This window comes from Neoarius graeffei, chromosome 7 (genome assembly GCF_027579695.1).
Source record: "Neoarius graeffei isolate fNeoGra1 chromosome 7, fNeoGra1.pri, whole genome shotgun sequence".
In the NCBI taxonomy this organism is placed as follows: Eukaryota; Metazoa; Chordata; class Actinopteri; order Siluriformes; family Ariidae; genus Neoarius; species Neoarius graeffei.
In genome coordinates this window covers 58770769-58789740 of record NC_083575.1, presented here as the reverse complement: position 1 = coordinate 58789740, position 18972 = coordinate 58770769, and the positions used below count along the sequence as shown (strand labels likewise).

Below are 18972 nucleotides of genomic sequence, written 5' to 3'. Positions count from 1 at the left end.
CTGAAAGAGACATCGTCTGGATGGGAGCATAAATGATGTTGCTCTAGAACCTGGATATACCTTTCAGCATTGATGGTGTCTTTCCAGATGTGTAAGCTGCCCATGCCACATGCACTAATGCAACCCCATACCATCAGAGATGCAGGCTTCTGAACTGAGCGCTGATAACAACTTGGGTCGTCCTTCTCCTCTTTAGTCCGAATGACACGGCATCCCTGATTTCCATAAAGAACTTCAAATTTTGATTCGTCTGACCACACAACAGTTTTCCACTTTGCCACAGTCCATTTTAAATGAGGCTTGGCCCAGAGAAGACATCTGCGCTTCTGGATCATGTTTAGATACGGCTTCTTCTTTGAACTATAGAGTTTTAGCTGGCAACGGCGGATGGCACGGTGAATTGTGTTCACAGATAATGTTCTCTGGAAATATTCCTGAGCCCGTTTTGTGATTTCCAATACAGAAGCATGCCTGTATGTGATGCAGTGCCGTCTAAGGACCGGAAGATCACAGGCACCCAGTATGGTTTTCCGGCCTTGACCCTTACGCACAGAGATTCTTCCAGATTCTCTGAATCTTTTGATGATATTATGCACTGTAGATGATGATATGTTCAAACTCTTTGAAATTTTACACTGTCGAACTCCTTTCTGATATTGCTCCACTATTTGTCGGCGCAGAATTAGGGGGATTGGTGATCCTCTTCCCATCTTTACTTCTGAGAGCCGCTGCCACTCCAAGATGCTCTTTTTATACCCAGTCATGTTAATGACCTATTGCCAATTGACCTAATGAGTTGCAATTTGGTCCTCCAGCTGTTCCTTTTTTGTACCTTTAACTTTTCCAGCCTCTTATTGCCCCTGTCCCAACTTTTTTGAGATGTGTTGCTATCATGAAATTTCAAATGAGCCAATATTTGGCATGAAATTTCAAAATGTCTCACTTTCAAGATTTGATATGTTGTCTATGTTCTATTGTGAATACAATATCAGTTTTTGAGATTTGTAAATTATTGCATTCCGTTTCATCTCATCATCTCATTATCTCTAGCCGCTTTAACATGTTCTACAGGGTCACAGGCAAGCTGGAGCCTATCCCAGCTGACTACGGGCAAAAGGTGGGGTACACCCTGGACAAGTCGCCAGGTCATCACAGGGCTGACACATAGACACAGACAACCATTCACACTCACATTCACACCTACGGTCAATTTAGAGTCACCAGTTAACCTAACCTGCATGTCTTTGGACTGTGGGGGAAACCGGAGCACCCGGAGGAAACCCACGTGGACACAGGGAGAACATGCAAACTCCGCACAGAAAGGCCCTCGCCAGCCACGGGGCTCGAACCCGGACCTTCTTGCTGTGAGGCGACAGCGCTAACCACTACACCACCGTGCCGCCCTGCATTCCGTTTTTATTTATAATTTGTATTTTGTCCCAACTTTTTTGGAATCGGGGTGTGGCAGCGGGGGCGTGGTCAAGCGCCGGTCTGTGACAGGAGGGTGGAGCCGGGGAAGGTGAGTGGCAGAATCGCGACACCTGAGGATAATTAACCTGTGTTTGTGTGTGTGTTTTCCCAGTAACCACTCCCTATTTAAGGAGGCAGAGAGAGAGGAGAGGGAGCGCAACCCGGGACCAGACGAGTGTGTGTGTGTGTGTGTGTGTGTGTGTGTGAATGAATGAGATTACTGAAACTGAAAAGTTATAAAAATAAATTGCCTTGTCTGCCTCCAAACGTTGTCCTGCCGTCCTCTGTGCTCCACCCACACTCGATACGCGCTACAGTGGTGCCGAAACCCGGGAAAAGGTGGAGCACCAACACAGCAGCCCCATGGAATCCTCCCCGTTCGCGGACTTGGTCCACGCCCTCGCCACGGCTCAGCAGAGCCAGCACCAGGCACTTGTCACGCTCCGAAAGGAGCAGGAGCGCCACTTTGAAGCCCTGGTGCTGGCCCAGCAGGAAGATCGAGAGGCATTCCGGCGTCTCCTCGCGTCGGCGGGGTCCACCAGCACCCCGGCCGCGGGCCCGTCTCCCCTCACCGTGACCAAGATGGGCCCGCAGGACGACCCCGAGGCTTTCATCACATTGTTCGAGCAGGTCGCCGAAGCCTCGGGGTGGCCGATGGAACAGCGCGCGGCGCGCCTCCTCCCCCTCCTGACGGGAGAGGTGCAGCTGGCCGCACTACAGCTCCCCGCCGACCGCAGGCTGGCCTACGCCGACCTTCGCTGGGCTGTCCTCCAGCGCGTGGGGCACACGCCGGAGCAGCAGCGCCAGCGGTTCCGCGCGCTGCGGATGGAGGAAGTCGGCAGCCCGTTCGCGTTCGGCCAGCAGCTCCGGGACGCCTGCTGGCGGTGGCTGAGGGCCGAAGATCGCGACGCCGAGGGAATCATCGACCAGGTGGTGCTGGAACAGTTCATCGCCCGCTTACCAGCTGGAACCGCGGAGTGGGTCCAGTGCCATCGCCCGGCGTCGCTGGATCAGGCCGTGGGACTGGCGGAGGATCATCTGGCGGCTGTTCCGGCAGCAGGACAGCGGACGACAGCATCTTCTTTCTCCTCTTCTCTCTCTCTTTCTCCCCTCCTCCTCCCGTGTCCCGTCCTCGCCCCATTCCCCCACCGCGGAGGCGGGGGCCGGCTCCACCCCAGCCGGCCCGCCGCACCCATGGTGCCCTCCCGTTTCTCCCTTCTGTGTCTGTCTCTCCCCCCCCTCAGGTGAGTGAGCCCCAGAACACAGCTGCAGAGGGAAGGCCCGGGCCGGTTTGCTGGCGCTGCGGGGAACCGGGCCACCTGCAGCAACAGTGTGCAGTGATGGAAGTGGGGGCGGTGGTGCGGATCCCCGACGCACCAGAGGCTGCCCTCGATCGGGCCGGAGCGTATCGCATACCGGTAAGTGTACAAGGGGCTACATATCAGGCGTTGGTGGATTCAGGTTGCAATCAGACCTCGATCCGCCAAAGCCTGGTGCAAGACGAGGCATTGGGGGGAGCACAAGGGGTGAAGGTGTTGTGTGTGCACGGGGATATTCACAGCTACCCGTTGGTGTCGGTCCACATACATTTCAGAGGGGAGAAATCGATAGTGAAGGCGGCGGTTAATCCTCGCCTTACCCACTCTTTGATCTTGGGGACTGATTGGCTGGGATTTCGGGGTTTAATGGCACGCCTAATAAAGAGTGGGTCCTGCCGGTTAACAGGGGAGGGTCCCGGTGTCGCTTTGGCTGGAGCTGCGGTCGCAGAGCCGTCTACGTCATCTCCGCGACAGAGTGAGGAGCCACCGGCCCCTCCTCTTTCTATTGGGGAATCCCTCGTGGATTTCCCACTGGAACAATCGCGAGACGAGACTCTGCGACACGCGTTTGACCAAGTGAGAGTAATCGATGGTCAGACGCTCCAGCCGGGTGCCACCCCATCCTTCCCCTATTTTTCCATTTTGAAGGATAGGTTATACCGAGTGACGCAGGACACTCAGACGAAAGAGCGAGTCACCCAATTGCTAATTCCAAAGAGCCGCCGGGAATTGGTATTTCAGGCGGCTCACTTTAATCCCATGGCTGGACACCTCGGGCAGGATAAGACACTCGCCCGGATAATGGCCCGATTCTATTGGCCGGGGATTCGCGGCGACGTCCGTAAGTGGTGTACGGCGTGCCGCGAATGCCAGTTAGTAAATCCAGCGGCCATTCCAAAAGCGCCCTTGCGCCCCCTACCATTAATCGAGACCCCGTTCGAAAGAATTGGGATGGATCTCGTCAGGCCATTAGATCGGTCAACACGAGGGTACCGCTTTATATTGGTTCTGGTGGACTATGCAACGCGATACCTGGAAGCGGTGCCTCTTCGCAATATCTCAGCACGCAGTATTGTGGAGGCCCTCTTCCACATCATCTCCCGGGTTGGAATCCCGAAAGTGATTCTGACTGACCAAGGCACCTCGTTTATGTCACGAACACTGAGCGAACTGTATGGGCTACTGGGTATTAAGCCGATCCGCACCAGCGTTTATCACCCACAGACGGACGGTTTAGTTGAACGGTTCAACCGCACCCTCAAGAATATTATCAAAAAATTCGTAAGTGAGGACGCACGTAACTGGGATAAGTGGCTCGAACCCTTCTTGTTTGCAGTGCGAGAGGTCCCCCAAGCCTCCACGGGGTTCTCCCCGTTTGAATTATTATATGGGCGTAAGCCGCGCGGCATCTTAGATGTACTGTGGGAAAATTGGGAGGAGGGACCTTCACCGAGCAAAAACGAAATTCAGTACGTTATGGATCTGCGCGCAAAACTCCACACGCTCACCCACCTAACTCAGGAGAATTTGTGGCAGGCCCAGGAATGGCAAGCCCGCCTGTACAACAAGGGCACGCGCCTTAGAGAGTTCACTCCGGGAGATAAGGTACTCGTCCTGTTGCCCACGTCGAGCTCCAAATTAATCGCCAAGTGGCAAGGACCCTTTGAGGTCACACGACGAGTCGGGGACGTCAACTATGAGGTTAGAAGAATGGACAGGGAGGGGGCGCTACAGATCTACCACCTCAATCTGCTGAAACTCTGGAACGAGGAGGTCCCCGTGGCGTTGGTGTCGGTAGTTCCGGAGAAGGCGGAGCTGGGGCCGGAGGTCCAAAAAGGGTCATTGGCATCACATACCTCTCCGGTCCCCTGTGGAGACCACCTCTCCCCGACCCAACTCACGGAGGTCGCCCAGTTGCAGGCCGAGTTTTTGGATGTGTTCTCGCCCCTGCCCGGTCGCACTAACCTCATAGAACACCACATAGAGACGCCCCCGGGGGTGGTAGTGCGGAGCCGTCCTTATAGATTACCCGAACACAAAAAAAAGGTGGTTCGGGAACAACTTCAGGCCATGCTCGAAATGGGCATCGTCGAGGAGTCCCACAGTGACTGGAGCAGCCCGGTGGTCTTGGTTCCCAAGGCCGACAGCTCGGTCCGGTTCTGTGTGGACTATAGAAAAGTCAACGCGGTGTCTAAATTTGACGCGTACCCAATGCCTCGTATTGATGAGCTGCTCGATCGACTAGGCACGGCTCGCTTTTACTCGACACTGGATTTGACGAAGGGATATTGGCAGATCCCCTTGACTCCATTATCCCGGGAAAAAACGGCCTTTTCCACACCGTTCGGCTTACACCAGTTCGTCACACTTCCTTTTGGGCTGTTTGGGGCGCCCGCTACGTTTCAGCGGCTGATGGACCGGGTCCTCCGGCCCCATGCCACCTATGCAGCCGCTTACCTAGATGATATCATCATTTATAGTAATGATTGGCAGCGGCACCTACAACACCTGAGGGCCGTCCTTAGGTCGCTGAGGCGGGCGGGACTCACTGCCAACCCGAAGAAGTGTGTGATTGGGCGGGTGGAAGTACAGTATCTGGGCTTCCACTTGGGCAACGGGCAGGTGCGTCCCCAAATTAATAAGACAGCAGCGATTGCGGCCTGCCCGAGGCCCAAGACCAAAAAGGGGGTGAAGCAGTTCCTGGGGCTGGCTGGCTACTACCGTAGGTTTATACTAGGGTTGGGCGGTATTACGGTAAGAAGGTATCCCAAGGTATCCAAAAGTACCAACGGTATCGGTCTCATTACCGTCATTTAAAAAAAATATATAATATCTAAATAAATATGGAGTACATGAGGTCATAATATAAAATAATAAATTGAAGATCATCCCGAATAACTGTGTGATCGTATTTTCACTAATTCTATCAATTTCCTAAAGAAGTTCTCATCGCGTGCAGGGTTGTTTATGTCGTTACCATGGCAACCCTGCGTGACATATGGAGTCTGACAGAAAGCTTCGCAAGAGACTGAGACCGCAGTTGAAAGATGGCAAGTCAAGATAACGAGTTAGTGGCAAAAAAAAATACAACATCGGCAGTGTGGCAGTATTTTGGTTTCAAACCAAACGAAAAGGGAGAGCCAGCAAACACAGATGAAGCTGTGTGTAAAGTATGTAAGAAGACGGTCACGGCGCGAGAGGGGAACACCTCCAATCTGAGTGTTTTGAGTAGGTTACATGAGTAACAACAAGGTAAAATAATATAATGTATGACATTTGGGATGTGGGTAATAAACGTTTGAAATGTCATCTACTGAAGAAACGGAAGAAAACATCGTAGCGTAAACCGTTAGGTTTCTGGTGGGAATTAGCAATGCGCTTGCTATCTTTGTTGGGTGTGTTAAACCGTATGGATTTAAGTGGAATAATTGTAAGGAGTTATGTGATCAAGACAACGTTTTAAGCAAGGTAAGGCCATTTGATTATTAATTTGCCCGCCATGGCATGATGTGGGCCCATATGATTTTGCCTTGTGCAGCTATCAAGCATTTGAATTAGGTTCGCCTCATTTGCGCTGAAGAATATGGTTTATCGCGCAGTCTAAACGGACTTGGGTGTTGGTTGATTCTTTTTCTTTTCTTTTTTTATTTCCCATGCTTGAAAGGGTATGATCCTGCTCATCGTGTACTTTTTTTGATGGAGTAGGTGAAATAGTGCTGCAAATGGCGTTTCAACGCAGACATGTGTAAACGACAGTTGAATGCTATTTTCAAGATGAAGGAAGAGTTGCGTGATGCTTTGAAATATCTCTTAATCCATTCATCAATGCACAAAATTCGCTTTGCTGCTTAATCCATACCACAATGCACATAATTCGCTATGCTGCTTTTAAATAGTACATTTGAGGCATAGGCGCAGGTCTGGACAAGGTCCGCCGGTATAGGCGCACGTTACACAGTAGGCCGAAACAAAATATTTTTTTCTCGGTAATACCGTATACCCCGGGAAAACACAGAGACAGTTTAAAGGTATCAAAATTTGGATACCGCCCAACCCTAGTTTATACCTAATTATTCGGACGTCACCAGCCCGCTGACTGACCTCACTAAAAAGGGGGTGCCAGATCCGGTCCAGTGGACGGAGCAGTGCCAGCGGGCTTTCTCTGAGGTAAAGGCTGCACTGTGTGGGGGGCCACTTTTACACTCCCCTGACTTCTCTCTCCCTTTTGTGTTGCAGACCGATGTGTCGGACAGAGGGCTGGGGGCCGTTTTGTCCCAGCAGGTGGAGGGGGAGGACCGCCCGGTCCTGTACATCAGCCGGAAGCTGTCAGTGCGTGAGGAGCGCTACAGCACAATTGAAAAAGAGTGCCTGGCGATTAAGTGGGCGGTCCTCGCCCTCCGTTACTACCTGCTGGGGCGCTCTTTCACTCTCTGTTCGGACCACGCGCCCCTCCAGTGGCTCCACCGCATGAAGGATGCCAACGCGCGGATCACCCGTTGGTATCTGGCACTCCAACCCTTCAACTTCAAGGTGGTCCACAGGCCGGGGGCGCAGATGGTCGTGGCGGACTTCCTCTCCTGTCGGGGGGGGGGACGGCTGCAGGCCGGACGAGCGCCCGGCCTGAGTCGGGCGGTGGGGGTATGTGGCAGCGGGGGTGTGGTCAAGCGCCGGTCTGTGACAGGAGGGTGGAGCCGGGGAAGGTGAGTGGCAGAATCGCGACACCTGAGGATAATTAACCTGTGTTTGTGTGTGTGTTTTCCCAGTAACCGCTCCCTATTTAAGGATGCAGAGAGAGAGAGGAGAGGGAGCGTAACCCGGGACCAGACGAGTATGTGTGTGTGTGTGTGTGTGTGTGAATGAATGAGATTACTGAAACTGAAAAGTTATAAAAATAAATCGCCTTGTCTGCCTCCAAACGTTGTCCTGCCGTCCTCTGTGCTCCACCCACACTCGATACGTGCTACACGGGGTTGTAAAAAAAAAAAAAAATTAATTGCTGATTGTAGTCATGTGTGCTGTACTGGATGAACTATGGCCCAGAGAAGTAGATTTTGTTAATTTATTATGGTAAAAGTAACTCAAGCTTAATCTGAATCTGCTTATTATATGGTGATTGTGTGGAGATAAAATAATCATCTTCAAGAAGGGTTTCTGTTTTACAATACTAATGGATATAATGGGTTTAACTCACAAATCACAGTAAAAGATGGCTGAACAAAGTGTAGATTAAAAAAAAGCAACCAAAAACACTTTGTACCCGCATCTTTCCAGTTGACACACAAGATCGTTGTGAAGTCACACTGAGACAAAAATGATGCACGTTGTGCAAACTTATTTTTGCTTTCTATGTTGGCTACTCTGAGTCCTTAGCTTGAAGAATGCGCTGTAACTGCAGCAAGTTACAAAGAAGTAGGAAGCATCCGAAAACGTTGGAGAATATCACCCAGCTAGATTATCAAGCTTTAACCTTTGACTTAAAGTCTCTGTTTTGTTAAAAGAGAAAAGGGGGAAAAACAGTAAACAGCCAATGGTTTTCCAGACTGGAGTAGTCAACTAGCTGGCTAACATTTACTAGCTAGTTAATAACACAGAATGGAAATCTTAGAACAAATGTGCTATGAGGTCATGTTTAGTAGATATGGTTGCGCTTGGGTGTCTCTAGCCATAGTAATCAAACTAGCCAGTTAATGTTAGTTAGCTAGTTAAAGCTAGCAAGTTTTTATGACCATGATCTGGAAAATAACAGGGGATGTCATTGTCACTTGTGTGTATCTTCATGTCACAGCAGTATCTGTCATCGTAGCTGAAAATTTTATAATGTCCGGTTGTGGTGTTATTATCATTCTATGTTTTCAAGTATGACTCACAAAAGCACGAGTAAACACCATATAGCTTTATTTTCCCACTCAAATTTTTTTGCTTAAAAAAAATTTGAGTTGCTTTTTCTTTGTTGTGGGTTATTTTTAGTTACCATTTTTCTTGTGAAGAATACTTTATTACATTTCTATAATGAATAATCAAATAAGCACGATCATCACAATAATGATTATTCAATATAAGAATAATAAAAATAATAAAAAAAGTTATATATAAGAATATATGAGTCAATATCTAAGTTTTTTTTCTGTTCAACTTGTGTTAATTTATTTTTTAGGATGGTAAAAGAGAGCAATATTTTATTACATTTGCTCGTAATTTCTAAATTCAGTTTATTTCCAGGACAAAAGCTGACTGAATGTAGGTACTTTATATTTCGGGATAATTAAGTAATTCTACATAAAAATCAGCATCAGGTACAACAACATAGTGCAGTGAGAGAATTATGGTTTGTCTGCCATAGTTTCTGTAGGTGTTAAATTGTATATTTTCAGTATTACAATAAGAGCAACAAGCTAGCCTTATTTACGTTTAGAGAAGAATCATCTGGCAAAGCGAGTGATTATTAAGCTTAAATATACTGTAAGTGCATTTGTATTGTCAACTGATTATAAATATGCAATGCATTCACTGACATGACCTTTTATAGCCACAGCCTGGATCATGAATCTAAAGCACTATGGTGCAGCCTCCTGTATTGATTTCAGCTCCCATGCCAACTGACTCTAAACCTACTATGTGTAAACACACTCACACACATAGATACAAAAGATATATATATATATATATATATATATATATATATATATATATATATATATATATAAATAAAATTACTGTATATAGTTTAACACTTTTAATACTCAAAAGTGTACCTCTTTCAAGTGCATTTCTTTTCAAAAGTGTGTGCTTTCAAGCAGGTTTTTAAAACCATAGGCTGACATATCAGTATTAGATCTAAGCAGTATTATATTTAAGCTTAATACTGATATGTCAGCCTATGGTGTTAAAAACCTGCTTGAAAGCATACAGGTTTTCTTTGTTATGAATGAGGCCACATTCTTAAGTCGGGCTTTATTAAGCCCACTGCATACTGATACACAGTCCAGAACAGCGATCTGAAAACCTTGGACAAATCTCATCACAGATTTACCGTCTCACTGAAGGACAGTGAGTCTGATGTATTGGCTGCTCAGCGACTCAACCGAATGATGAGGAACGCCCTCAGGATCAGTCAAGACAAAGACACGAACTTGATTAGCTCAATGCACGCTCCACCACAGAGATTTAGCATCTATGACATCATGAGCTGTTACAGAGTGGGGGGATCTTACTTGCCATTCTCTTGAACTCAACAGAAAGCGGAAGGAGGCAAACAGTCAGAGGAATCTACCATCCCATAATCCACTTACCCGTCAAAGAGTGCTATTCATGTGATATGTGTAAGTACTGAGATGCATTTACTGCAATTACACGTTGTGCCGTTAAAGCAACATGGCTACAGCTGAAATTACTCAAAATTACTATATGTTTATGTAGCAATCATAATCATAACTCCATGTTCGTTCCTTACTGAAACACAACAGCTGAGGACAAATGGACTGGTATAGTCAGTGGAGGTCATGAAACAAAGTACTGATCTGTGGGAAAACATGACCCGTGCCCTTTCATTCAAGGTCAGCATACACAGCCAATGTCTCCAAACAATGGTCAACTGGAAGTCAAGTAGTCTGACAGCTGGTCAATCAATAGCTATCGTAATCAAGACTGGCAAAACTGAAAACTCTCCTTCCACCCAACCAAATGCATATTATCTTATCAGCCATACAGCTAACAAACCGTGGAGACAGAAACAATTATAATATAAAAAACTGGATGTTCATGTCACATCTCAGAATTCAATTGCATTCTACAAATTTAGCATAATTTTAAAAAATGCAAACAGATCATTGTTACTCAATCCACTTAAAGCATATGATGACGACTGTGTATAATATGTGTATAATATCACAAAAATTAATTACCCTGCCACTGCAAAGATTTAATTAACTAAAAGGCCGCCAATTAAGCTACAATTCAATAAAGGGCTGTTATTATTGATCATTATGTGGCAATTTCCCTTCACCATATTCCATGCGTGCCAGAGCTCTTTTCAGAAATTCGTACTGGTTGAACAGTTGGACATGACTATTACTTTTATATATCACAAGCAGGATTCTAAAATGCAAATATTTCAGAAAGGTTTTTCTGAGATTCAGTCTTAACCTGATTCAAAGGCTATAGAATCCTTTACAACAAAGGACTGCATTAGTAACTTATTAAACAGTCATGGTTTTCTAAATGAAACAGGCAGGTATTTTAATGTAATACCAATACAACCACCATCACCATTAAGTTAAACAAGGAATAAAATGCATCAGGACTACACATCACTCATTAGAAAAAATCTAATTTAAACTCTGCTGTTGGACTGGGCTCTACATTTAAATTTGGTTTGTAAGCTCTCTTGGGATTGTCTAGGACATTAGGACTCACTAATGAGAAACCTTTACACAACATGTTCTATTCAATGTCATTATTATCAGGACAATTACCAGCAAATCTAATCTAGAGTTTAAAAATTTGATTTAAGATGGACTCGAAGATAAAAGGGCATCAAAGACACAAACAAACAACACAAATTAGACTTTTTGAGGTTGTGATTCAAACGATAATCCATTACTGTGCAAATGAAAGACACTTCTAGATCGTTCTGATAATTACCCCTTCTACACCAACCTGTGGCTTGCTCATGCATTTTACCATAAGCACCTACTAAGTATTAATTTCCTGACTCCATGGATGAAATTGTCCATTAGGTAATTTTGCATGAGCCAGGAATTCTGAGAGACCATAATGAGCCATTATTTCTTGCATTTTGAAAGAGTGAAAAGAGGATAAACTATATAAATAATTTAATTTTGTTTCATTTTATATTTTTAAAAAACATACTGATTGAATGATCGTGTCTAGCGAACATAAAAAAAATGTTCAGTCCATTTTAAACAACTAGAAAGAGATAACATCAGCAAAGCCATTGTTATTGTTGTTCATTCTTGTAAATGATCTCTCAAATGCCTCACCAACCACCGGAACACAACGTGTAAAGACTCGTGTAGAGAACAAGAGCTCCAAATGCCCTTGGGACATAATTTCAATCAATGTCTCCTTGTGCCTACACCAGAGCAAATTAGATTCCACTGATGCATGGGATGGAAATGTGACCCTTAACTAACTAAAAGATCAGGGATGGCACTCCAAAAGGTACAGCAGTCCACATGCGCAACGTGGTTCACTCAGACATAACAGATTCCTACCAAGGTTTTTCATCTAAAAATGATTTTGGACTCAAAAGAATCTATAATGCAACCATGATCTTTACCTTATTATCATAATGCTTATTGATTTATCACACATCTGAAACTTAGCATAATATATCCATACATCCATTATCCATAACCACTTATCCTGTGCAGGGTCATGGGCAAGCTGGAGCCTATCCCAGCTGACTATGGGCGAGAGGCGGGGTACACCCTGGACAAGTCGCCAGGTCATCACAGGGCTGACACATAGACACAGACAACCATTCACACTCACATTCACACCTACGGTCAATTTAGAGCCACCAATTAGCCTAACCTGCATGTCTTTGGACTGTGGGGGAAACCGGAGCACCCGGAGGAAACCCACGCGGACACAGGGAGAACATGCAAACTCCACACAGAAAGGCCCCCGTCAGCCACTGGGCTCGAACCCTGAACCTTCTTGCTGTGAGGCAACAGTGCTAACCACTACGCCACTGTGCCACCAGTATATATCATTAATTATGGTCCCAATCGATAATCCAAGCATACTGCCAGAGCTCAGAATCCATAGTGTTTGTGACATTTAGTACATAACCAGCTATAAAGTATATTTGTTAAATAAAAAGCTGATCTCAGAGCTCAGGGGCCTGTAGATTAAATTTACTTTGTCAGAATTTTTTGTTCATCTAAAACAGTCTTGCCTTTTTAAATCATACATTAATATTCTTTAAAAAGAAAAGTATTCATAAATTTGTCAGAAATTAGAGTTCTTTTAACTGTTCTCCCGCAAATTCAAAATGCTTTACATTAGAGGAGTTCTGTCTAAATTTTTATTTTTAATAGAAAATCACATTACAATACAAACTATCAAATAAGGACTGTCAAATCAATAGCAAATATGATATATAGTGGATTCTTCACAATCACCCTGGCTTAGTAAAATATTAAAACTGGGTAATTAGCAGGAATAAGTTTTAGTAAGAACACTAGTTTCAGCAGCAACAGCAACAACATAAACTGGAATACACTTAATGTGATCATTTCATTAAAATATTAAATTTTACAAAAATACATTTCCATTGGGTTATATAAATAGCATAAATGATAATTAAATGTTATATAATATAGAAGCATTTAAAGGTAAACACAATCATGGAAAACGTGGTTTCAAGGAAGTGAATTTCAACTTTTGAGTGATGGATAAAAAGAATGATGGCAATGTAAGTGGAGCATATAAAAGACACATCTCTTCTCTAAAATGCAGTCTAATCAAATTTGCATTTGTGCAATCATACAAAAAGTGGTGACGATAGCAAGAAAATCAGCAAGATTTACAAGCTCTCTGAAAGCAACTCAAGACACAAGCTAAACTAAATCATATAATGTAATAAGTGGCTAAATCAAATAGTGTCATGCATCAAATAAGATTTATTGGCCTGCTCTGTCTCAAAAGCAGTGGCTGCTGATGAAAGTGATTGTGCTAATACAGACATGGAGAGGAGCAAGCTCACCCTGATCAGCTAGCACTTCCTTTGCTGTGAGCAATCTCCTGCGGCCGGATCGTGAGAGATTACCACTTGGGTGAGAGTATAAAAGGTCAGAAGTCGTCCCAGTTCAACAGATAGCGTAACAGGGTCAGAACCAGGGATCCACAAATCAATGATTCACACACCCAATACACAAAAGGATTTGGTATTATGTCGATACTGGCATACATACAGTATGTCTGTATGCCAGCCTTTGCTGTGATGCAGAACAATGAAGAGATGCAGTGAGTACAGACGTGAATGAAAATAACCTTCTCTGATACGTTATGAACTGTGTGCACTATGCATGCAATCAAGCTGAGTTTTACTGTGAATAAATTAGTCTGAGTGCACTTGTATGATATTTGCCACTTTAATAATTATACTTCTGTTTTTACAGAAATCCAGATTTAGATCTAAATCCCTCATGAGCAAGCAAGGACAAACTCTCAGAGATGACGTGAAGAAGAAATCTCGAGTAGAAACAGTTTCAAAAGGGAACTGATCTCCTTCTCGGTGACACCAGATAGTGGGATTTTGATCAGTAGAGTAAACAGTTGTATAGAGAAAAGGCAGCATTTCTACATGTGTTGAAAGGATGCAGGATGTACAGTATATTATGAATAGGGGTCCTGGTATGATTAATGATTATTGTGTAATGTTACAGTATATGCCTAAAACATATTTCTCCTTCACATTATCATTATTTCCATATAAATGATGAAAAGCTAGATCATAAAGTGATAATAATATGCACTGAACTGAAAATCAAGGCTAGCTGACTACATTATTAACAAAGCATGCACGCCTACTGACAATTTCAAATGCCAAATGAGCATGTATTCATACAAATAACAAAACGTTAAAAAAAACCTGGCATAGTTTCGCGATAATACCTGCAATAATATCCCATAAAACCACAAATGCATACCCCACCCCCCGAAACACATGTTACAAAAATGACGCATTCTTTTCAAAGCAGGAAACAAACAAACAAATCACAAAGCAAAAAACAGATCTGAGTTAAAATATCTCATTGTTACAGTGATGTTTTCTGAGATTTCAAACAATGTTCAAACAGATATATTGCTGAATATTTAATGTGTGGTATATGATATTAAACATGAGCTCATTCTCATATGACAGTATAGTGAGATAACATCCTGGTATCAATTCCATCCTCCAGTAAACAGTGTTTCTCGGGTCTACTACAAGGTTAGTTTTTTCAGGTCCTGACTCAGAGGACAGTAATATATGAATTGTTCTAGAGCCCAGACTGCCCCACCCTATGCATTTTCCGTCAGAGAACATAAATCTAAAGCTGGATCAAAACAACTGAGCAGAAATGAGACACCAAAACACTAAGCCCAGCCTCATTACCAACGTCAGACTTATGCTCTTATGATGCAAATACATCACATCAACATAAAATGGCTCTATAAAAGAAAGGATGAGTAATCAAAGCACATAATAATTCCAGTAATCTGGCTACAGTGCAAATGTCAAAGAGATATCCTGAGCTGAGACATCAGATAGTGATAGTGGATTGTTTCCCTTATTTCCAATATAGTCAAAACTCATTACTTTTGTACCATCCATTTTCATTGGAGGAATTGTCATAAAACAAATGAGATCCATTCTGTAGGTGGAGTTGCCAACCATCTCGTGTCTTTAATGAGGGATTTTAAGCCTCATCTGTTATCAGAGCCGTGTGCTCTATTATTTTACTGGCAGTATTTTCCTTTCAGAAGACAAACACACCATGTTTGTCAAGAGTTCTGCCCACCTGCTGCACACCTGCCCTCTGACGGTCACTCAGCCTTTGTTTTCCTAACTGTCAGGAAACAGGGCACTGTACCATTAGCAACATGGGCTTTTTCACAAAACAAACCACTAAAAAAAAAAAAAGTCCACAAGAGGATAGCATTTCATATAAATATACTGTACATCCCAGTGCTTAAGCACATATGAAATAGAAAAATATGAAATTGTATATTACGCTTTGCATTTTGTGACAAAGTGAGAGGTAAACCGTAAACTGGAGAAAGAAGCACTACTCTTTATCCATTAAATCCCTGAAATGAGAAGTTCAACAAAGAATGTGCAGTAACTTCAACCAAGCCATTTCAAAACTTAATCAACTGAATGTGGTGAACTAATGTAGCAAAAATCATTTTCATCAGTCAGTTTTTCTAAACATCATCTCATAGGGCATTAGGAATATTTCACAACAAGCAGTAATAAATCAAAAGTTTGATTTATTTTTCTTTCAAGTAATCCTCTTACAAAAATTATGCACCAAAGAAATTATGAACAGATAAAATAAATAGCTTCATCTCATATTCTGCTGAGACGAAACTGCCACTGGAATATTTAAAAATGAGGATAAACAACAAAACAAAAACATAAGGGATTTACATTAGAATAATTTTGTGAATTAAATGCTTAATTCAAGCGAACAGCACATTGCAAGTATACCAAAGACATCAAAATACAATGACGTAACCTTAATATTATATGTTCTGTGTCTGTATGTGGATTACACATATTAAACTAAACTTCCTAAATTAAAACAAATCATATTTAATACATATATTTGAATACATCTTATTTTCATTTAATTATGACTGATATTTTCATAAGATTCTTTTGATACCAAAAGCTTGATTTATCATTTACTGATCAGAGTGTCATGGTTCAGCCTCTACTCTCTATCAATTACAATAATGAAGGAATATAGAAATGCATTACTCATTGGCGCACGCGCACACACACACACACACACACACACACACACACACACACACACACACACACACACACACACACAAAGCTACATGCTTTCTGGATAACCAAAATAGCAATAAAACTATGTACTACTTTTGCCTGCAATCAAATGGCACCAATGTTTTTATTCTTTGTTAATGCAACTATCCTCGTCTACAAATATCTCAGCTATGAGTTAGAATTTAAATATAGTCATTTTTCAGAGGCTAGTGTTAGTGCAGTTGGACAGACGGTTTTAAATGGGATTATCAAATATAACAGTGTATATATGGCTTGTGTGAAGTATGTGCCCTAATTTCTGTGGCCACAATGCAGCTTACCACTTACAAAAAGATAGAGGCACATTCGCTTAGAGCAAAAATACGTAAGAGAGAAGCTCTAAGACACATTTAAACCTTGAGGATTTACAACGTCCATTTGTAAAAAGGCAACATAAATGTGTGTTGTGTGTGGTTCATAACTATTTTTGATAATCATAACACCAACTTTTCTCACTTGGTGTTTACAATGTGCTAAAACTGTCTTTAAAAAAAACATTTTTAGGCTACCAAATTCTATAGTGAGGAATAAGCGCCCTGTGATTCCAGTGCATCATTGCCAAAAGTTAAATGCTAGAAACCTTAAGAGGACTTCTGTCATCTCTCTGAAGGTAACATTAAAGATAGGATGGGATGGGATACCTGACAAAAAAGATCACCAAACTAGAGTCTTCTTTCTTTCTTTCTTGAAAGTAAGGGCCCTATACAAAGATCATTCAAAGAATCCTTTTTCTAAAAGTGTGTAATAACATAAAATACAAGCAACGAAAGCTGTTGCCTTAATGAACTAATTTAAATGTGGTTTATGGGGATTTAATTTTGAAGCAATATGTTTTCTGTGCACTTTATAACAAGACATTGAAGCTTCTTTATGTCCTTATGCCTCTTTTTTTATGTTCTGAGTACTGAATCATGTCCTCTTGTGAGTGCAGATGTGCTCTGGATTTCAGGTCTAACTATTATTCTGAAGCCAAAGACAATTAATGTACAATAACGTGATCTGTTCTATTACCATACTGGAAAGTTGTGACCTCGGTCTATCTGCTTCATTCTGAATCCAGACAGAACCTTAGTAAAGTCAAAGTCTATGATGTCTTAAGTAGAACTTGTGTAACTTCAGATGGAACAAGTGCAAATGCGCCTTTATTAATAGGATAAGAAGAAGCCTACAAAGACATCATTTATTAATTTCAATAAAATATTGTTGTTTAAATCCCAGTCTGCTGAGGAAATTTAGCTTAGAGCTCAGACTTACCTTCCCAGAGGAGCAAGAGGACCAGGACGGTGTCTCCCCACAGCGTTAAAGCCCGAGTCCTACCCATGCCGCACAGTCATAAGGGGATAATTTCGCAACAACCCGCTAAATCAACCAGATCAAACGTGAAGCGCTTTTGTTTCAGGGAAAACAGACCCAGTATATTCAAAGGTGAAACATTTTTATGCAGGAGTCCAAAGAAGTCCGTATGCTGAGTATCCCATTGACGGGCTGCTGAGAGTGCGTGTGTGCGCTTGCGTGCGTGCGTGCGTGTGTGTGTGTAGCGACACGCAGGGGGGAGGATCAACTCCCGCATAATGTTGAATACGCAGCTACAGCATCACCAACGTTCTCGGATTCCCTAAACAAAGTCAAAGGCTAATTAAAGGACATTTATAGCCTATTTAACATATCTAACATAAAGTACAAAATTCCCAGGGCTGAATTAACACATACACTGGACTTTACTCTAGAAAGAAAGCACAACTTTATTCATCACACACTTGTGAAATTCCTCTCTGCATTTAACCCATCTGAAGCAGTGAACACACACATACCCAGAGCAGTGCTAACAGCACCCGGGGAGCAGTTGGGAGTTAGGTGCCTTGCTCCCTATGGAGCACTTGCATGTGACGTCACAGCCGATCCAGATTGTGACAGACGCCATCTTGTCGGTCAAACGCCATATTTCCCCCTTCTACTTCTACTTCTGGTTCTACTTCTGCTTTTACTTCTACCTTTTCTTCTGGAAAACCCTACTATATACAATTCTACTACAACGGCTGCGGCTACAAGCTCTCCCTACCTGTGCACGTTTTTTATGTTTTTTGTGTGTTGTTCGTCTGTACCGGACTTCAATATCCACTACAACCGTATGGACTTACTGGACATTGGTTTCCAGCAGAAAATGACGGTTTGTAGCGATTTCCATCGCATGCACAACATTCCGGACGAGATAGCGAGACCAGCGGGGTCTCCGTGGATTGTTATCGGAAGCAAAGCGAAGGAGGCGGCGCCGGGAGCGAAAGCAAAAGCGAGGCTGCAGGCAGAGCCGGCCTGTTGACTAAGCTCAGAAAACAGCCACTCAAATCTCCACTGCTAAGCCTCTACCTCTCCAACGCCAGATCCATGGTAAACAAGACGGACGATTTGGAATTACAGCTGGAATTACCTTATTCTATTCTTTAATCGGCTGGTCAGTGCTATACTCAATACTTAAGTGACTTACCCATCCAATGAGGATTATTTTCTTGTTTACAAGATGCCACATCTGAGTCGCTGACAAATCCTGAATTTCTGTAAAGATAACTGACCAGAGATTTATAAGCACGCAGTGCTTCACCACTGAACAGCGAG

General features: G+C 43.3%; 1 protein-coding gene across 1 annotated transcript in view; it reads right to left on the bottom strand.

Annotated features, from left to right (window-relative positions):
- ret (ret proto-oncogene receptor tyrosine kinase) overlaps positions 1–17841 on the bottom strand; it is a 57878-nt gene extending 40037 nt beyond the window's left edge. Inside the window, exon 1 of the mRNA XM_060924769.1 lies at positions 17617–17841. Coding sequence (XP_060780752.1) covers positions 17617–17683 — 67 coding nt within the window. The 5' untranslated portion in view covers positions 17684–17841. The remainder of the gene's footprint in view (positions 1–17616) is intronic.
- Between the last annotated feature and the right edge of the window lie 1131 nt (positions 17842–18972).